We start from the raw sequence: 23036 nt of genomic DNA on the forward strand, positions 1-23036 counted from the left end.
ATATGGTTCTCATAGTTCTTGAGAACGCTTCGGTCCGTCGGCCCTCCTGGAAAAGGATTCGCACCTGCTTCACTCGTCGAACCGTCGACAATCTGCTTCCTAGCATCCTCCTTCCTCTTTCTCGCACTTACAATTTGTGCGACACGTTCAGACATGACTAAAGGTAAAATAGGATATATAAATAAAGTCAAACCACTTGGAAAAAATGGCATTAGAAAGCATAAATAAAGTCAACAAAATTTGACCTACTGGCGAAAATACAGTGGGAACGAGCCGTGAGATGCAAAAAAAAAAAAAACGGTTCGAGCCCACCGAAAATATGCACAGTAGCTATTGTGCATATTTACGGCGGGCTCGAACCGTAAAATGCCACAAATTCAGCTCGAGCCCACCGTAAATGCACAGTAGCTACTGTGCATATTTACGGTGGGCTCGAGCCGTTATTTTGCCATCCTACGGCTCGTGCCCACCGTAATTTTGCACAGTAGCTACTGTGCAAAATTACGGTGGGCACGAGCTGTAGGATGGCAAAATAACGGTCTGGTGCGACCGAAAATATGCACAGTAACAAAAAATTTAAACCCTACGGTCTCGTGCGACCGTATTATGATTTTTAAACATTAAAATTACTAACTTAAACTAAATTAAACAAAAATCATAAACATCATAATAACACACATCATCAAATAAAAAAAAATGAAATAAAATCATAAAAAGTTTAAATTTAATGGTTTACCTGGAAAATTTGGGGGTTTTCTATCTCTCTTGACGCAATGAACTAAAAATTAGGTATGAAACTTGTTGACTTCTGTTGCAAATAAATCAATTGAGATGTTTAAGCCATTAATTTCAAAAATAAAAAAAACTAAAACCTAGGGTTTTTTTTTTAGGGAAATTTTGAAAGAGATACAGGGATAGAGAGAGAGAGATAGAAGGAGAGAGAGAGAACTAACCGAGATACAATGGTGAAGAATGAGAGAGAGGACGAGAGAGACCTAGAGGACGAGAGAGAGAGAGAAGGCGGGAGATAGGAAATGGCTGGAATGAAAGGGAAGGAGATGGTCAAGGGTTTTAGGGTCTATTTTGGTCTTGGGTTAAGTTTGACCTAACGGCGTTAACTTTGCCGTTAGGTCAAATATAGATGAAGGAGGTGCTCTTTTGCAGAGGGGGCCCTATAACCAAATGGGTTATAATGAGGGGCGCTTTTAGCGGGGCGCCCTTTTAACAAAAACGGGGGGGCCTTTTAAAATTTCCCATATAATAATACTATGACTTAAATATTTTAATTTAGTGCATAATAAAAACACAAAACTTCTCTTGTTTCATCTTCCACCATTATCTTCAACTAAAAGCAATTGGTTCCCATTTTAATTTGGTCTAATATCCATCAAGTTTGTTTAGTAAGAGCATATTTGGCTTATTGCCTCCAATAAATAACATCTTATTCATTTCAATCAACAACTAGTACTTTAATATTTTCACCAAATTGCTTCAACTCATTATTATTACTAACTTTAATCTTAAATCTTGAATAAACTTATACGTACACAAGAGCATCTCCAATGCAAAATTCAAGAAAAACTTAAAAATACATAATAGTCATTACCTAGATACACAATTTTCTTTGTAATATTGAGTGGATAATTGAAGTACTTGAGAGAAATATCAAATATTAAGTTTCTTTCTGGGACATGTATATTAGAATTAAATGTTGACACATCTTCTTAAAATCAAAATTGAATTTTGTGTGAAGAGATTTTTTTTTCTTCAAAAATTCTATAAATTCAATTTTTCAGATTGAGTTTTGCGTTGAAGATGTACGTATAATGAAAATTCTATACGTATTTATGTGAACAGTGCAAAGAATATGACTCATGCTTCATTAGCCTGAATTTAAGAGCATAAGTACGAGGAAAAAAGATTCAGAAGGGCGGAACTATGTGGAGACCAGGCTGGGCAGCTGCCGGGCCTGATCTCCACATATTTAAGCCAAGCTACAAGTTTTCACAATATATTACGTAGCTCTTGTGGGTAGCCTGTATGTGTTCCCAGGGAGAGACGGGAGTTCAAAGATCATGTTTTTCCTTGGGTCTACTTTAATTTTCATTTTGGTTTCAACTGACTTTTACTAGAGACCAATTGCTGCACAAGATCATATTGTTACTTGGGTACATTTTTGGCTACGTAGTGTTTTCTACTTCAAGTGTTATTGCTTTATTATAATATGAAAACCTTGGATTAATGATTAATAAAATTGGGTGACTTTCTTTTCTGTAAGATGTAGAATAATTGATAAAGAATTTGTCAATATTTTGGTACTCAATGGAGTTATCCAATCTTACGTGAATTTGTAAGTCCAAATAAAAAGATCACTATTATTGTTTTAGTTAGATTATTAAGATACATGACTTGTTTGTCACCGGCTCATACGAAACATGTTGGTTGAAATGTTATAGGTTAGCATGTTTGTTATCAGGGGCGGAACCAGAATTTCATACTAGAGAGGGCAAGCCTAAAGTTTCTATATAATGTGTATGGCTTTACAAGATACACCACAAGACTTCTACTGGTAACTATTTTTTTTTTTTTTTTGAAGCCACGGGAATCGATTTCCATTCATAAGTGATAAAATCACATTGTTTACATGGATGAAATTGTTATTTCTCTCTCCCAACTTCATGAGAGTTGCATACCTTTAAATGCAAAGTACCTCGTGAATAAGAAAGAAATTGGACTAGACTCTGACGAAAAAGAAATAAAAAGATGAAAGGATCTAAAGATCACGAATAAAAGGACCTTAAAGATCAACAAAACATAAAATAATACAAAATAAAGAAAAACTAATTTAAATCTCCGTCACATTCGTCGGCAAACCGCCATTGTCGCCGGAAACCGTCGCCGGAAAACCGCCGTCATCACCGAAAAACCGTCACCACCATAGAAAAAACTGCCATCATCAACTCTTGAATAGTTGGATTTCACTGCCTACCATGGTTCATAATCTTGTCTTTTCTACTCACATGGTTCATAATCTTCTTTTTCATCTTCTTAATCAACATCTTTGTTAGAACAAAGGAGAAACTCACAACCAAATAATTACAACAACCAAGAATAATAGAAAAATGAAGTAGTTACATTCATTTTCATTTAATCAAGAGAGGTAGAATAGTTGTTCTCTGTGTACAAAAGTAACTAGATGGAAGAATAAATTTGTTGCGAGAGTGAAAGAGATCATTATGGTAGTTATAATGGTTATGGGTAGTAGTGATTTTGGGGGAAATTGCAGAGAGGATCATGCTCTTCAATGAAAGATGAGCGACAAACAGAGGAAGTAAAGGTTCTTCTTCTTCTTACTTTCTCTCTCTAAAGAAATGGAAGAAGAGAGAAGAAGGATTGAAGATATAATATGTACATATAAAAGAGGAAATTCCGGCGAAGGGAGACCCTTCACCGGAAAACTCTTCCTAATTCTCTTCTACTGGTAACTATTGTGAAGTTATGAATGAGGCCAAACAGAGATCAAATTATTTTGGACGCAAATTGACTTAGTTTGAATGAGTGTTTTCAATTATTTTGGATGCAAATTGACTTAGTTTGAGTGAGTCCATAACACAAGTGAAGAAGAGCGTGCTTGAAGGGGCACTACGCTACAATATGCACCTTCAACAACCATGGGTCCTTATCAAAAAATAAACCATGGGTCCTCCAACAGCGGTGAGATAACTAAAAATGGTCCTACAAACTATGAACTTCAAATCTTCAATATAAGAGTGCCGTTAAAGTCAGTACATATTAAATTTTAAGCTATTCATTTAAAGCCAACACTTATTTGAGGCGACTGTAAGAGTAAGACCCAATTCCTCGAAAACCAATTTCTTCCTTTGTTATTCCTTCAAACCACTTTCTTCGCCCTTTAATCCCCAAATTCAATATCAATTTACTCAGAACCCATAAGAAAAGCACAAAACGTAAATTAGGATGTCAGTGACTGAAGCTTTTTCTTTCTGTTTTGTTGTGGCTATTTTCATGTAGAAATGTCAATGCGAGTCATGAAGACTCACTGATATTAGTTGTCATTTGCGTCATCTTAATAAAGACACATTAGTACACAATTTGGAGTTAGGACAGGCGTGTTCGAAGGGTTACCTGTGTATAGTTGCCCCTCAAACAACTTAAAAGAGTTGAGTTTATAACAAAATGTGATGTAGTATGCTTGCAAGTTCATCCTTCTGCCTCCAACTCCTTTTGTTATGTTCGAATCATTATAACCAGAACTAATAATAAAATAGTAAACATTAACTATGATCAACCAATTATGTAGCTTAGTTGTTATCTTTTGGAAACATTATTTCTAGATATACACTTGATGTAGAGTCTAATTCTTTTGAGTTAATGAGTCTTTTTGCTTGATTAATGAAACAAAATGCTTTGTCATATTAGAGAATAGATTCATCTCATGCTATTTTAAAATATATCCATGATGAAGCTACGTTTGAAGAGCAAGATATCAAATAAGATTTAGGGTTTTTAACTTGGCTCGACGAAATGGTGATGATTATATATCGAACTTGAAGAGCAAGACAATTGATAAGATTAATGGTTTTTTATTTGTCTGATTGAAGAAGTGGTTTCATACTCTGTATCAAACTTGTGCTGATTATTGCCTCCAATAAATAACATTTAATCCATTTCAACGAACAACGAGTACTTTGATATTTCCACCAAATTGTTTTAACTCGTTATTATTACTGACTTTAATCTTAAATCTTTGAATAAACGCATAAACAAGAGCATCTTCAAAATTGAATTTTGTGTGTAGGAGGGAAAAAGCTTCAGAGACAACTTTGTTTATTGATTACAAAATGCTAACTTGTAACATTTCAACCAACATGTTTCATGTGAGCCTGTTACAAACAAGTCATCAAATCCGAATTGAACTAATGAGATTCCACACAAAGAAAAAAGACACCATCACTACCTTAAGAACCAAAGTCTCATTATAATTGACACTGGCCTGTTAATTGAAATATTGTTACGATATCGATACATATGGACAAGCTACCGCGCACATAACTTGAAGAGCTTTTGTTTCATAATAGTAATGACCCCAAAATAAGCATGTCTCCAAGAGTGCTCCCATAATAACACATGCACCATATCCGGGCAGTTGAGCTTGTTCATCGCCACTGCAGTTCTTGAGTGGAATACCACAGAGTTCAAAGTTGCCAACATAACTCAGTTCAGTAAAGCTTTGTAATTGGGTACTAAAAGGAATTTTCCCTAACAACTTATTATATGACAAGTTCAAGTGATTCAGAAAATGCAAATCTGTAATGCTTTGAGGAATTACACATGAAAGTTTGTTGCTTGAGAAATCAAGAGATTCCAATGTACTCAACTTTCCTATTTTGTCTAGGATATTTCCTATAAAATGATTCTCAGATAAGTTCAAAAATCGTAACACGTGAAGTGTTGTAACTCGTGAAGTGTTGTTAGATCCTATGGAATCTCCCCGGGTAAGTTGTTTGTAGAGAGATCCATGATTGTAACAAGTTCAAGAGTGTTACTATACTCTTATTGTATTCCATTTGTCACAAGCGAAGCGGTTTCGTCATAGGGTCCAATGCTGATGATAGAATAGTCCATCGATTCTTGCTTCAAAGGCATGCCACTTAAATTGCTGAAACATCTTGGAATTGATCCTGAAATTTTAATTTATCCATTTCGCAATGAACTAAAGAACCAATAGAATAGTCCATCTTAGTTTGCCGGATAAAGAATTATTACCCAAATGCAAGGATTCTAACTGAACTAAAGAACCAATAGAGCTTGGAATTTTTCATGTTAACTTATTATTTTCTAACTAGAGCAATGACAAATCTAATGAGTGAAACCAATATTTTGAAATCTCTCAAAACTAGGCACTGTTTGAGAGATCAAGAAATTTTAATTTATCCATTTCGCAATGATAAGAACCCAAGTCCTTCTCTAGACCAGCCAAAGATAAACGTAATACTAATAGAAAACTTTATTAATAACTTCAAGATTCATCTCCCTAACTACTATGAACTCAAACATATATATAAGCTACAACCAAAGAAATTAGACTCTAACTAGGCCTCCTAATTAGACTTCAACTAGGATTCAATATTTAGAAATATAGAAACTCCTAAATCACTTATAAACTCTAACATACAGAAACTCCTAATCTTAAATAACTATAAAATATCTTTCAAAATATAGGAACTCCTAATTTTAAATATAGAGAATATTTTTCCATCCTCGCCCTCAAGGATGTCCTCGATCATAGTTAACACCGGGTCTCCCTGATCTTCGACAATTGGTATTTCATCATTAATCACAATATTGAGGATAAATGCCTTCTTCAAAACAGAGACATGAAAAACAAGATGAATTTTAGTTCCCTTTGACAATTCCAAACGGTACGCTACTGGACCGATTCTTTCTAATATTTTATATGGACTATAATACTTTGGAGATAACTTCAGAGACGCCCTTTTTACTGTAGAACTTCCCTTATCAGGGCAGCTACTCTTATTAGATGCTACTTGTTTGGAATATCCTCCATATATGATCAGTTTTGGTTCCTTCAGTGGATTAATGTTTATCGAACAGTTTGATCGAGGAGAAGGTTTAGGAACATTTTCTTCAATGTGAATTTCCTTCTTTTTGAATTCTTCTTTTTGTATATTCATCAGGGTGACATCGTTGTCGTCTTCCTCTGAGATTTTTCTGTTCTCTCTGCGATCTTTCTTCTCCTCTGCGATGGTCGTTTTTCTCTCGGTTTTCTCCTTACCTTTCCCGGGCTCCTTACCCATGTTTGAAAGACACACAAACTCTTCTTGATATTCATATTAGGACCCCGTATGTCATAATTTTGCTAGTGCAGCCCCTACATCTTATACGTTGTTCTTCCGAAGCGACCAACAACCGCTTCGACAAACTCTTCCCATGTACGAATATAGTTACCTCGTCTAGCCCCTCGACGCAATTGTGATGCTTTTTCATCCAAGTAACTGATTGCAAACTGAATCTTTTGGTTTGGTGCAGTGCCATAGAACTTAAAATATTGTTCAGCTTGAAAAATCCATCCTTCCACATCTGATCCGTTAAACCGTGTAGAGTACAACATTTCACCTTTAAAACGATTAGCTCTTTGAGACACAATATCTCTATTGTCGACCAATCTTCTCAATCAATAATGATTGATTTACCGTCATCTCAACCATCTTCTTTGCCAATTCACCTAATTGCTTCTACATTATTATTATTTTCGAGTTTGTATCACAAACGAGGTTCTCTAACGAAGACAAAAGTAATGCGAAAGCGAATGATAGAAGCGTGCTCTGATACCAATTGATAAGAACCTAAGTCGTTATCTAGGCCGAGCAAAGATAAACGTAATACTAATAGAAAATTTAATTAATAACTTCAAGATTCATCTCCCTAACTACTATGAACTCAACCATATATATAGGCTATAATCAGACAAATTAGACTCTAACTAGGACTCCTAATTAGACTTCAGCTAGGATTCAATATTTAGAAATATAGAAACTCCTAAATTACTTATAAACTCTAAAATATAGAAACTCCTAATATTAAATAACTATAAAATATCTTTCAAAATATAGAAACTCCTAATTTAAATACAGAGAATATCTTTCTCTATCACACAAACTCTGAATGACATTAGAACGAGGAAATATGACCAGACAAGGAGTTGCGAGAAAGATCTAGCATTGTAACAGCAGGTACACGAGGTAGTGGGCCGTTAAAATTGTTGGAACTCAAGATAACAAACAAGGAACTCAAGAAATAACTTGTTTTGAAGAACTTCGGCAATTCTCTAGTGAATTGTGAGAAAGATCTAACATTGTAACAACAGGTACACGAGGTAGTGGGCCGTTAAAACGGTTGGAACTCAAGATAATAAACAAGGAACTGAAGAAATAACCTGTATTTAATTTGGTTAACGACGTACGACGACAACCTAGTGACATTTGATAAATCTTCACAATATTGAAATTAAAATATCAAGATGCAATTCAATAGTATTTTGATGGGACTCAAATTAGTGCATTCCGAAGAGTAAACCGTGTTTCATGTTCTTGTTAAAAAAAAATTCATTGCATGGAACTTTGAGTAACGAACAAATCAAAGGTCATATATTTTTCTTTTCTAGATCAATTTTACATGTTATCTAATGAACTTCCATTATCTTGATTATTAGAATAAGGTGTAAAGAAGTGTTAAGGACCGAAGGTGCTGATAGACAAATGAGTATTGAATTTAGTTTTAGAAATCAGTTTCAAAGTTAGTTATGAATGTTCCTTAATTAACTTTGTAACAACGTTAACTAACTTTGTAACAACCTTTAACATTTAACAAACTCTAGTTAGTCGTTTCGCTCTTGTAACAGACTTTTCTTGTCTATAAACAGATTGTAACTCTACAAATAAAGTTGGGTTCTCATTATTCCTTAAATTAACATTCAACAAACTCTAGTTAGTCGTTTCGCTCTTGTATCCATCTTACTGGTAATGACTTGATTGGTTATTTAGATAGCTGAATAAGATCTCCGACACAGATGGTTGTAATGTAAAAGAGGATAAAGAGATAATGAATCCAGAGTATTTAGCTTGGAGGAAGTCAGACAGTTTTGTTGGATCATTCCTTAAATTAACATTCAGCCATTCCATATCTAAATTTATGGAAGCTAAAGTCAATACAGCTCGTGCAAGAAACAACGAAGAGAGTGAAGCCATCCCGATTCTTTAAGGCCTCGTGTGGGCCGAGGAAATTAGTTATAAATCGGTAATAGTGGAAAGTGACAACATAAACCTAATACAACATCTGAAACATCCTAGACGCAAAATTCAATGGTAGTCGATGATTCACATCAGGAAAATCAAGGAAATAAAAAACAGACTTTTTTTTTATGAGAGAAAACATTGCAGTGTCGAAACCAAAGTACAAAGTACAAACAACGAAACTACTGCAAAACAGAAATAAACGTAGGTACAGTATTCCACACAGTCCTGCTCGAGTTCCTTCTTCCCCATTTGGCAAGAGCGTCAGCTTGAATATTGCTTTCTCTAGGAGTAAACGTGAATATGGTGCCTTCAAATTTATCTATAAGGCTCTGTACTTGTTGTATTATCCTTACCGCTTGCCAGTGCAATCCAACATTAAGGCCGTTAATAAAATTTATCAAGGATTGGTTATCGCTTTCAATGTGAATGTGAGAGATATTCAAATGTAACGCCCATTGAATACTGTAGAGAATGGCTAGGCTTTCACCTTCTTCAGCAATTTGGCATTGTACCAAGTCCGCTGCTGCTATTATGAAGTTGGACTCTTCATCTCGGATGATACATCCAATACCTGCCGGTTCTGTCAAGTTGGTAAAAGAGGCGTCGACGTTCAGCTTGAGGTATGGTTTCTCTGGAGATCTACATGAGATTTTCGTGGTTTTCTTCCTGCTTTTATTTGTTGTAATCGTCTCAATTTTGAGAGGGGTGATAGTGGCATTATTGCTTCTGTCAATAATTTGTCTTGGGTTTTGCTTATTCGGGAATGCTAGGATTCCGAAAGAATTTGACGAAATGATCTTACGGGATGACGTGGAAAGAACTTGTTGAAAAATTGACCAAATCTGAGGGGTCCATTGAAGAACGGCGCAGATCTCTCTCTCGTTAGTGCCTTCTTCATCTCTCGGTGAGAGCTCTCTCTCCAAAATATATCATTCAATACGCTTTAAAATCTAGAATCGTCTCTCTCTCAAGATCAGTCTGTCGGTCTCATCTCTTTCTCTGTTTAAACATATCAATCAAGCTCTTCTCAACTCTATTCTCTCTCTGTAATATACTATTGATTTGTAATGGTAGTTTAACAAGTTTCAGGTGTTTTAATGGAGTTATAGAGAGAAAGTGAGAGAGAACAGTAGAAGGAGAAGAAGAATCCTCTTTTACCTCTCTCCCGTACTCTTTCTCTCTCTCTCTAACTTACAGGCAAAGAGAACCAATCTGGGCCGTTCATCAATTGACGGCCCAGATTTTGGTCAATTTTCAAAAAGTTCTTGCCACATCATCCCGTAAGATTGTTTCGTCAAATTCTTTCGGAATCCTAGCATTCCCGTTGCTTATTTGCATTACAACAGTTTTCACACCTAACTTTCCAGATAAACCAGAGGATTTTGGCATATAGGTTAGTGATTTCCTCATTTAGATCCTTCCACTGTTGGATCCATTGAGTGGTGGAGCTGATTTGATCTGTTCGTACCTGAAAATGAAACCATATAGATTTTGCAAACGTGCAGTGAAGCATAACATGATCTAAAGTTTCGTTGCCGTCACAGTTAATACAAGCGTATGAGTTTCCAATGTATTTGCCTATTTTCGCTTTCACAGGTAAACTATTAGTACAACACTTCCATATAAATAGTTTAACTCGAGGGATAGTATTCATATTCCATATAAAGTACCAGTCAGTTTGGTCCTGCAGATGATTCGTGCTTTGTAGTCTCAAATAATTATACATAGATTTTATGGAATAGTTACCCGATTTTGTTATTGTCCACATCGGTTTATCCTCTTGGTTATTTTGCATATTAATACTCAGTATTGCTCTGCATATCTCCTCATTGAAGCATTCCTGCAAGATCTGAACATTCCAACTGTTATTAGTAATAAGCTGCGAGACCCAATTAAGATTGGATCCCTTGTGATTGGTAATAGGGGGGGGGGTTGGAATCCAGAAATTCTGCCAAATATTAATATTATCACCTTTGTTAAATCAAAAACAGACTTGACATCGTTAAATTCAACCACATCGAGCGCAATATCAACATTCAAGCAGACAAGCTTGCAAAATGGTCTCGAAGGAAAAATAGATCGAAGACGTGGAAAAATGTTCTTCACGAACAGACCGAAATCTCGGTCTGTTCTTCACTGCACAGACCACTTCGGCGAAGGTCTCCCTTCGCCGGAGTAATTTTAGAGAGAGAGAGAGGAAGAGAGATATTTTTTTTTTTTTGGTTTGAAGGTCGCCGGCCGGAAATTTGGCATGCCGGCGACCTCTGCCAGAGAAGGTGATGAGGTGGCGTAACAGATGATGTGGCGTGAGTTGGCAGAGAGAGAAAACATGATGGAGGAGAGAGAGTGACGGTGTTATAACGGAAGGGGGTCATATGGGTATTTCTCGTAAAGTAGGGGGCCAGGCGGGAAGATGGTCACAAAGTTGGGGGTCATTAGGGAAATAACCCTATTTTATATTCCAACAAAAAAAAATGAGTACTCTTTATTAGCTGTATTTAATTTGGTTAACGAGGACAACCTAGTGGCATTTGATAAATCTGCACAATATTGAAATTAAAATATCAAGGTGCTGATAGACAAATGAGTATTGAATTTAGTTTTAGAAATCAGTTTCAAAGTTAGTTATGAAATCTGTTCCTTAATTAACTTTGTAACAACCTGAACTAACTTTGTAACACCCTTTAACATTTAACAAACTCTAGTTAGTGGTTTCACTCTTGTAACAGACTTTTCTCGTCTATAAATAGATCTGTAACTCTAGAAATAAAGTTGGGTTCTCATTATTCAATGGAGTTCGATTTCTCTATATCTCTCTATTTATCTCTCCAAAGATCTCTGTTATTAGGTTAGGTTTTATTACATGGTATCAGAGCCTGGTTCAGTGAGAGAAAATAACTTGAAATAACTTCTGCTTTAGTTCTAACAGCAGCATCTTTTTCTTCTTCGATTACAAATTTGTATCCAACTAGTTCAATCACAAATATAACCAATTACATATCAGAAAAGCTCGATGAGTCGAACTATTTGATCTGGAAGGATCAAATTGAAACCATCTTACTGAGTAATGACTTGATTGGTTATTCAGATAGCTGAATAAGATCTCCGACAAAGATGGTTGTAATGTAAAAGAGGATAAAGAGATATTCTCAGTCTTGTTCGATCATTCCTTAAATTAACATTCAGCCATTCCATATCTTCAGATGTTCTCAGTCTATCTACAGCAAGAGAAATTGGAGGTTCGAGTTACTGCTCTAAGAGAACAAATTCAACATATAAAGAAAGGAAATTCATCCATTTCTGAATACCTTAGAAAGATTAAATCTGTCCAGACTCACTAACAGCTGTAAATGATCGAATAAATGACAAAGAATTATGTTGAATTCTCTTAAAAAGACTTGGAAGAGAATATAATCCGTTCATTATAGCAATTCATCAAAGAGAGAATTTAATTACTTTCTCTGAACTTTGAACAAGGCTGATTCATCATGAAGAACGGTGAAGGAGTCAAGATGGATCAGAAGACACAAATCCTGCTTATTATGTGAAGAAGGTACCTCAAAGACATGGAGGATCTTATGTCAGATCTCAAAATCATGACAGTTCCTCATCTCAGCAACAATCTTATGGTAATTCTTCAACTCAAATGAGAAATTATCAAAATAGATTATCTAAATCATCTTCACTTCAAAATAATAATGTGAATCGACAAAGGCAATCGAATGCCTTAGGTGAGAAAGCAATTGGTTTCGATTTTACTAGCATTCCTTGTAGGAGATGTCGAAGTTGGGGACATATGGAAAATAGATGTAGTTTTTGTTATTCTTGTTAGAATATTTTAACCTTACATGCTTAAACTAATCATGTTATAAGATGATTATGATGAAATCAAATAACATGAACAAGCATACTTACATAAACTCTAAAAGATTCATAGAGATGAAATAATCACGGAAGCGTACCTTGATCCATAGCTAAAAGATGGTTGAGTAGGGTTGATCTTCCACTTGGTTCTTCTTCTCCTTAGAATCTCTCTTGTGATGAAGGGATTTCACACTTTAACCAAACTTGTAGAGATTAGGGAAGAAGCCCAAATGGGGACCATAACCCCTATTTATAGACTTTTATTTCTAATTTGGCCCCTCATCAAATTAGAAATCACTTAATGGTCTCTACACGTTTATTCCATGACAATTTGATACCCACTAGTCAAGTCAATCCATATAGACCACTTTACGACTTGACAATTACTGAGATAGCCATACACATGTCTATACATATGTGAGCCCACATATATTGGAATTTCTTCCAACAACTCTCAATCAGATGAAAATAATAATCTGAATAGGAATCAAACCTATATCAATAACAATTCTCAGAAGAAACATAATATGCAGGAATCACAAACAAATGAAGATGATTATGAAATGGATCTTGACATGAGTTCAGAATATTTCGGAGTATGAAGTTTCTCATTGTGAGCTAGGCCCACACGTGATAGGCTTAAAAGTCACACGTGTTCCACGTCACCCGTAAAGAAAAAAACACACGTGTTAGGCTCAAAGAACGCCACACGTGAGGGGGCGTGTGAGAATAGTCCCACATGGGAGAATGGGTAACTAGCAACCAAGAATATAAAGTATAGGTCCTCTCCACTCATAGCTAATTGGTTTTGAGTTGGATAACCACAAACTTAACATGGTATCAGAGCTAGGCCCATGTGGGCTCAAAGAACGCCACACGTGAGGGGGCGTGTGAGAATAGTCCCACATGGGAGAATGGGTAACTAGCAACCAAGAATATAAAGTATAGATCCTCTCCACTCATTGCCAATTGGTTTTGAGTTGGATGGCCACAAACTTAACACATATGGTTTTTTTAGTTAATGAACAAGTGCTAGAAGAAGCTAATAATGTAAATATCAACTCAAAAGTTAAAACAAATTCAAATCTATGGCTTGCAGATACTGGTACATCATGTCATAAGACAAATGATGTTAGCACAATCAGTAATGCCACAAAGTATGAAAGTAATGCTTCAGTCATGGTGGGAAGTGGGACTTGTATTCCTATATTAAGCACAGGGAATTCAACTCTTATAACAGTTACTCCTAATTTCAAGTTACAGAATGTATTGTTTGTTCCTGAAGTACTGAAGAGAAATCTTCTAGCTATCTCCAGGTTCACAATGGATAATCACTTCATTTTTAAGTTCTCTCCTATAGGATATGAAATCAGGGATCTATGGACAACTGAAATTTTAAACAAAGGACCAGGCACAAACAATTTATAACCTATAACTCTCCAAGTTGAAGAGAATATTACTCAGGATGCATACTTGGCTCATTGTGAATTATGTCTTGCTCTTTGGCATAACTCTAGAAATAAAGTTGAGTTCTCATTATTCAATAAAGCTCGATTTCTCTATATCTCTCTAGTATTTATATAGCACATAATGTAGGATATTTTATCCATGGTGCCCCCTACTACAATGTAGTGTTATCTTTTTGTACCACATTCATTTTGCATCTTTGAATATACCCGAACCGCTGGTAGAGCGATGTCACCCCCTCTACAAATATTTATCTTCACTCCTATCTCTCCTATGTTAGGACAACAATGTGAAAGAGGGGTCATCAGAGGGAGAGTCAGAAGAGAAAAGAGATATGGAAACAAGGAGAAGGAGAGAGAGTGATCCTAGCTTGTCGTCTTTATTATTAATGCGAAGGGAGGGACCTAAAAGTATTGAAGAGTTTTTTGTGTCAAACAAGTAAAGAAGGTGAATATCGAGCAATCTAAGGGCCCAAAATAGCTAGGTTCTGCGAGAATGTTACCACATGGGGGAAAAGTTATCTAGTAACCAAGAATATAACGTCTAGGTCCTTTTCACATATTGTCAATTGGTTTTGAGGTGGATGAACACAAATTTACCAGGCACATCATAATAATTTCTTGCAGATGGAAGTGAAGATGATCAACCAGTAGTCTGAGCATTCAAAAGAGCGAAGAACGACTGTCATTGGACAACTAATGCTTCAGTTGAGGAAATTGAAGATTACGTGTAGGAAGTTGTTTGAGTATGGAAGTACTAAGTTTATAAACGAAAGAAGTGTAGAACATGTAAACCTTGGTCTTGGCAAATACTACAGTCAAGAGAACCGCGAAGTTAGAGAAATTAAACAGAAACATGGATATCAAATTCACAGGTAATGAACCCAAAATCAAGGGTGAGCATTTGTTGGTGGTCGACTATTTTTCTTTCAGTAAGAGTTGATCATCTCTAGTCAAGACTTCGACCGAGTAGGTTTACTCTGGTTAGATGTGGCCCCTTTGGGTTTGGTTGACCCGTCTATCGGTTTTAATATATTAATTGTATAAAAATGTTCTTCATCAAAAAAAAAATTGTATAAAAATGTAACTTTTTTCTTAAAATTTACGTCAGCTAGAGAGATATAGTTGATAAAAGAACTTGTCAATTATGAATATCTAAGTGTGGATGGATGATGGATTTGAAGTTTTAGAGCATTTCCAGTGCGAAACTAGAAAAACTCTAATTGTCCCATGTTTCGAGTCTCAACTGGGAGTCTCTTTACTAGATGACACAATTGAAATATTCAATTTAAAAGACATCTCATATGCAACCCTCCAAAAACTTGAAAAATTACTTTGAGTCATTTTCTAGATGGGTAATTTCCTTTGTAATATTGAGTGGAAATTGAGGTCCTCAAGAGGCCACAAACTCAAATGTTGACACATGCTAACTTATAACATTTCAGTTGCTATGTTCCCGATGAGCCGGTTACAAACAAGTCATCAAACCTGAACTAATGAAATTACAGAAAGAGTAAAGAAACCTATGACAACCTGAAGAACGAAAATCTCATTCTAATTAAGATTTGTCTGTTATTTGAATCGTTCTTACCGGTTACCATATCGATACATATTTCCAAACTACCATGTGCAAAACTTAAAGAGCTTTTGTGTCATAGAAGTAATGAACCCAAAATAAGCATGTCTCCAAGATTGCTTCCATAATAACACCCCACAGAAACCCCAAAAACCTATTACAAATCCCAATATAGCACTAATATAAAACCACTTCATCTCAAGCCAATCATCATCCTCATCTTGTTTCCCTCTACCATATTCGAGTGGTTGATCTTGTCCATCATCATCGCAGTTGTTGATTGGAATACCGCAGAGTTCAGGGTTGCCAACATAACTCAGTTCAGTAAAGCTTTGTAATTGGGTACTAGAAGGAATCTTCCCTGACAAGTTATTATATGACAAGTTCAAGTGATTCAGAGAATTCAAATCTGTAATGCTTTGAGGAATTACACCCGAAAGGTTGTTGCTTGAGAAATCAAGAGATTCCAATGTGCTCATCTTTCCTATATTGTCTGGAATCTTTCCTGTAAAATGATTCTCAGATAAGTTCAAAAATCGTAACTCATGAAGTGTTGTTAGATCTTGAGGAATCTCTCCAGATAAGTTGTTTCCAGATAGATCCATGGTTGTAACAAGTCCAAGAGTGTTTCCATACGCATATTCCTTTCCATTTGTCACAAGTGAAACAGTTTCTTCATTTCCCCCAATGTCGATGAGAATATAGTTTATCTGTTCTTTTTGCTTTAAAGCCATGGCACTTAAATTGCTGAAACATCTTGGAATTGATCCGGATAAGTTGTTATGAGCGATATCCAAAATTTGTAGTGAAGTCAGGTCACAAAGTGCTTCTGGAATACCACCACTGAACTTATTTAGACGCAACCTAAGAAGTATAAGCCCTGCAAAGTCAGCTCCCAGCCATGTTGATATGCTTCCACTGAATTTATTTTCACCAAGATCAATCGTTATTAACTTGGTACAGTTTCGCAATGACTGAGGTAGTTCACCGGATAAAGAGTTATTACCCAAATGCAAGGATTGTAAATAAACGAAAGAACCAATAGAGCTTGGAATTTTTCCGGTTAACTTATTACTTTCCAAGTTTAGCAATGACAGATAGGATGAGTTAAACCAACGTTCTGGAATCTCTCCAAAGAGGGCATTGTTTGAGAGATCAAGATATTCTAATGTACACATTTTGCCAAACTCTAGATGACATCGGAAAGAGGAAATAGGACTGGATAAGAAGTTGTGAGAAAGATCTAGTATTGGAACATTATTAGATACACTAGGTAGTGGGCCGTTAAAATAGTTGGAAGTCAAGTTAACTATTGCATCAGCATAACCAAATTTCAATAACTTTGGTAATTCTCCAGTGAGACTATTGTGGCCTAGATTCAAGTGATCCATTTGAGAAGACATGTTCCAAAACCAAGTAGGAACTGTACCTGAAATTCTTGTGTTGGATAAATTAATATACGTTAATTTTGTTTGTGTTTTTAACCATTGGGGAAATCCAGATCCTATGTGACAATTTTTAAATGATAACATATTGAGTTGAAAAGGAGGGATCCAAGCAGATCTCAACTTCAAATCAACTGAATCAATATACAACATTTTTAGTCTTTGGAGATTGGCGAAGTTAGCTTCACTTACAACACCCTGTAATTCATTATCGGAGACTACTAATGTTTCTAGATTTGAGAGATGCCATATTGTTCCCGGCAATGATCCATTCAATTCATTATGTTGAAGTTCTAAATCCCTTAATAATGATAATCTTCCTAACGACGAGGGAATTGGACCAGAAAAGGAGTTACGCCTTAGAGAGAGGTGTTCGAGATTTTGTAACTTCCCTAATTTCTCAGGCAAAGGGCCAGAAAGTTTGTTGTCTGATAAATCCAACGACTTCAAACTACTGGCGATACATCCAGATGAATTTACCAAAAACCCAGATATATCTCCACGAAGTTTGTTCACTCTCAAGTCTAATTCCTGCAAGTTGCATAGATTTCCCAAGGTATTTGGTATCTCCCCTTCAAGCTCAAGATTAATGCTTAAATTGATGTTCTTGATTGAAGTGAGATAACCAATATCTTTTGAAATCGTTCCGTAGAAATTATTGTAACTTAGATCAAGTTCTTCAAGTCTAGTAAGATTATATAACCATGTAGGTAATAATGAAGAATTCATTTGGTTTTCAGAAAGATCGAGAATTGAAAGAGATGTAAAGTTAATGTGTGGAAGAGTTGGTAATGTGGATGAATCTAGATTACAATAAGCAAGACGTAACTCGACTAAAGATGGGAGCATGTTAATCACATGTAGCCACTTATGACTTACCCTGCTGAGTTTCACAAAACTCATGTCAAGATGTTTGAGAGAAGAAAGATGAGAGAGCCATTGAATATCACTAACATCTACGTCGTTTCTACTAATATCAAGAAAATGAAGATTGGATAAGTTTCTAAGTTCCGGAGGAATAATTCCACCAAAATTTGTTCCTCGTAGATTGAGATACCTCAAATTATGGAGGGACCCCAAGAAAGAAGGTAACTGACTACCCTCAAAATTATTAAAGCCCAAGTTCAAATGACTTAAATATTTTAGTTCAAGCAGAGAAGAATTTAATTTACCACCTAGTGATAATTTTTGAAGATGAAGTTCAACAACATTTCCCGTTCTCCGATCGCAAAAGACTCCTGTCCAATTGCAACATTCTTTACCATCCCAAGTAGATAATATATTCTCCGCATAATAAAAATCTTCATATTTTTCATCCAAATATGAAGTATTTAGATGTTTTAAATCTGCTCCGAAGGCCAACAAAGCTTGTCTCTCCCTTTCCTTACAAACAAAACCAAAACTGAACTTGTTGTAATCTGGTCTGAGTAAGCAAAACGCTGCAAGAAAGATCATTAGAGAAATAGATCTCGACTCCATTATTAAGTACTGAAATCAAAACTAGAAATTAACTCTATTTTTAAACTGAATTGTCAATATATATACACACACAAAATCTAAAGACATTCTATCCGTAATCAGTCTCAAGACTCGGCTTTCTGTACAACCACTCAATTCATCGTGGGGGCGTAAGATCTTAAGATGTTATGGCCACAAATAGAGAAACAAATAAGTATGGATCCATTGAAACTTGCAAATATTGGGACAATAAAATTAGTCGGAGACTTTTCTCTCATGTCTTCAGACTTTTCTACCTTGTTAAGTTTGATTATTCATCGGCCCTCTCAATGGGTTTGATTTGCCAACAACTGCTAGCTCAATTGTTATCGCATTTACTCCAAAATCCCAGAGATTTCAAACTCGATTCACAATGGAGGTGGAATATATGATTTATTGGACTTGGGGTATTAAGGATATAAAAAATGAATTGTAGGGTAACTTGGACGGCCCTTGGGAGGTATGACAGTGACCGGAGCCATGACATTGTAAGGTATGACAATGACGGAATTTTTTTCTTTCTGTTTGATAGGATTTCTTATGTCTTCTTTATGTAGAAATGTCAATGCTAGTCATAAAGACTCACGAATATTAGTTGTGCTTTCTTTCAAATTTGCGTTATCTTAATAGTGGCATATTAGTGCACCATTAGGCCAGGCGTGTTCGAACGGGCTTAAACTGTGTAGAAATGTCAATTTTTTTTTGGTTCAAAGCCCTCGAACAGCTTAAAAGAGTTAACTTGATAAAAAAACTGTGGAAGTTTTAACTTTTCATGAAAAAATGTGATGTAGTATGTTAAGTATCAAATAGCACATGCTTGCAAGTTCATCCCTCTGCCTCTAATTTCTTTTGTTGTGTTAGTATCTTTATTACCCTTGTGAATTTCCGAATCAATTCTCGTCGTTGTCTCTACCTTTAAGTTATTTTTTTTGGAAAAGTTACTTCTAGGTGTACATTTAGCTAGATTCTAATTCTTTTTAGTGAATGAGTCTTTCCAGATACAAAATTTTTCAAAATATTTCAGTAGTCCACCTATCTGATTCAGACTTACAAGTATTGTGAGAGTACGATTGATTGGAGACTCTTTAAAATCTATAGAATTTTCTGGCCCATTAAATGTTGTTATTCAATCCTTTCAATGGGTTCTATTGAACTCATTATTTTCTCATTCTAATTCTTTTAGTTGTTTATTGAAGTCTTGTGGACTATTCACAACAGACGTTTTAAGATTTTATCTTGTGTCTTCTTCTTTATATAGAAATTTTAAAGATAGCTAGTGACCAATTAAGTTATGAATGAGGCCAAACAGATTAAATTATTTGGATGCAAATTGCCTTAGTTTGAATGAGTCCTTTCGACCCCCGGATAACTTTATGCACTACCAGCTAATATCTTTTTTTTGTGGTTTGATTTTCTTCCCTGCATTATCTTAATAGAGAGTACAGACTAAATAGTACATAACACAAGTGATGAAGAGCGTGTTTGAAGGGGCACTATACGTGCAAATTTGCAATATGCTTGGTGAACAACCATGGGTCCTCCAACAAGTGGCGAGATAAGAAAAATGTGTCTAGTTACTAAAAACACGTATGTCGCTATAAGTTCATATCCCGATAAACTAGACCAGTGTCCCTATACCAACATAGCGAGATAAAAGATAACTTTACAATTGGATCTTTAAAAAAAAAATACTAGGGTATAGTCCGTGATTCTGATATGAATATTATTATTGTGACAAAATTGGTTTCAGTTTCGATCTAAAATTTAGAACAGAAAAAAAATTATATATGTATAACAGGTTGCTTTAAAGTTTTTCTATTCAAGAAAATGAGAACCCATGGCTTAAGCCACTTACAGTTTGTCCGAAAATGGAAATCTAAATAATCACAACGTTGTAACAATTTAAATAAAAAGTAGAAATAGCATTACGAAAGTAAAAAAAAAACATAAAAAGAATTCAACAAAATAATGAAAGTTTTACATGATTATGAACAAAAATTTCCATACAATATAGTATGACATTGAGAACATCTCTGTGTACTTTTCTATACAATGAAGTTAAAGATGTAAGTAATCCAGATCTTAAAGATGAACATAACGAGGTTGAACTTATGCAAAATAGTTTATTCGCTCGCTTCTAAAACAACATTTGTTGAACAATCTACCTTCAAATTTGGACTAAGTGCTAGGGCAATATAAGAGCACATACATGCCACCGGTTCTTTTGTCAAAAATGGCAGAGGTGAACGGTTGTTTTGGATGCAAATTGACTTAGTTTGAATGAGACTTTTCAAAGACGACTGATGAATTTTCTGCACAACCAGTTGATATGTGGAGCTAAGTTAATAATTGAGTTGATGAATTATCTCCTAACTTATTTTAATTGTAATTTGTGTTTTTTTGTGGTTTGATTTTCTTCCTTGCATTAACTTGATAGAGAGTCGATGATACAAGTGAAGAAGAGCGTGTTTGAAGGGGCGCTACGCGTGCAAGATGCACCTTCAATATACGAGTGGCTTTAAAGTCAGTACATACTAAATTTTAAGCTATTCATTTAAACCCAACACTCATTTGAGGCGAGTGTAAGAGTAAAACCCAGCCATTATTCCCCCAAGACCAATTTCTTCGTTTGTTACAGCCTGTGTAGTTGCCCCTCAAACAACTTAACAGGGTTGAGTTGATAACAAAACAATATGGAAGGTTTATGAAAAAAATGTGATGTAGTATGCTGGCAAGTTCATCCATCTCCCTCCAACTCCTTTTGTTTTGTTCGAATCATTATAACCAGAACTACTAATAAAATACATTAACTATGATCAACCAATTATGTAGCTTAGTTGTTATCCTGATGAATTTCAGAATTGACACTGGCCGTCTCCATCTTTTTTGGAAACATTATTTCTGGATGTACACTTGATCTAGAGTCTAATTCTTTTGAGTAAACGAGTCTTTTGCTTGATTAATGAAACAAAAATGCTTTGTCATATTAGAGAAAGATGCATCTCGTGATATTATTTTGTTGGATTAAGGCTTTCAACCTGTCTCATGAAATGGTGATGATTATATGTCGAACTTGAAGAGCAAGATAGTTGATAAGATTAATGGTTTTTTATTTGTCCGATTGAAGAAGTCGTTTCATACTCTGTATCAAACTCCTGCTGAAAACTTCGAAGATTTTGGTAGCCATTTTTTTTTTTTTATGATTTTAATGAAAAATCTTCAGTTCAGTTTGTTTAATTAGAGCAGATTTATAATTGTCTCCAATAAATAACATCTAATCTATTTCGATCAACAATTAGTACTTCAATATATCCACCCAATTGTTTCCACTCATCAATTTTACTGATTCTAATCTTATCTAGAATAAACATATACACACAAGACTATAAGAGTCGTTTTCTAGATCCGTAGTTTTCTTTGTAATATTGAGTGGAATATTGAATTCTTCGAGAGAAAAATAAAATATTAAGTTTCTTTTTTGAACATGTATATTAAAATTAAATATTAATACATCATTCTTAGACATGTATAGTTAAATATCAAATATTAAGTATATACAAAATGGGTAGTTCTTTAACAAAAAAAAATGGGTAGTTTGTATGGCCTTCAGGAGTATGACAGTTACCAAAGTTGTGACATTGCACGTTATGACGGTGACAAAGTTTTTTTTTTTGAGATAGAAATATTCATTTTATTAATGATGGAGTAAAATATAAACATCTTACATGACTTTGATTACATCAGGCGGATATAAGTAAATAACATCATGATGATTTGAGAGAACACTATTACTACCATAATTACAGATACACCTTTAAAAGGCTACCAAGACCCTTAAAAGCCATTACAAAGACCTAGAGAAGATCTAAACTTTATTTATACCATAGAATCACACAGGGCCGTGCGGTGCCCTGGGCCCCCCACTCACATGGGCCCAATTTTTTGAACTTTTCTTAGTGCCTAATTGGTTATTTTCAAAGTCAAAGTCAAACGAAGGTAAAGCAATTAGGGTAGGGCCCCCCATTTACTGTAAAGTACTACGTGTGTGTGGCGTCCCTTCCAATTTTCTCTCTCTACACACATGGGTAAACTGACGTGGGTAAAGTCACGTGGATTTATTTAAATCTTTTTATCTCTCAACTTAATTTGCTTTGGTTATTAAGGGGGGGGTAGTGGTTCAGGACATTGGAGGACACTCAGAGACAAAATGTTCCAGAGACATTTCAAGACATTTCGGGACATTTGTCCGTAGACAAAATGTCTTTATGGACATTTCAGGACATTTGATTCATAGACAAAATGTCTCAGAGACATTTCAAGACATTTGTTTCATGGACAAAATGTCCGGGGG

At 35.3% G+C, this 23036-nt stretch overlaps 1 protein-coding gene across 1 annotated transcript; it reads right to left on the reverse strand.

Moving 5' to 3' along the window:
• Window positions 1-15787: 15787 nt before the first annotated feature.
• On the reverse strand, window positions 15788-18667 carry LOC147558711 (receptor-like protein EIX2). The gene has a single exon (XM_086659077.1). The coding sequence runs from the start codon at window positions 18665-18667 to the stop codon at window positions 15788-15790; it is 2880 nt and encodes a 959-aa protein (XP_086515203.1).
• Between the last annotated feature and the right edge of the window lie 4369 nt (window positions 18668-23036).

This window comes from Eschscholzia californica, unplaced genomic scaffold (genome assembly GCF_041429995.1).
Source record: "Eschscholzia californica isolate CP2 unplaced genomic scaffold, dmEscCali1.0.p SCAF_2, whole genome shotgun sequence".
Taxonomy (NCBI): Eukaryota; Viridiplantae; Streptophyta; class Magnoliopsida; order Ranunculales; family Papaveraceae; genus Eschscholzia; species Eschscholzia californica.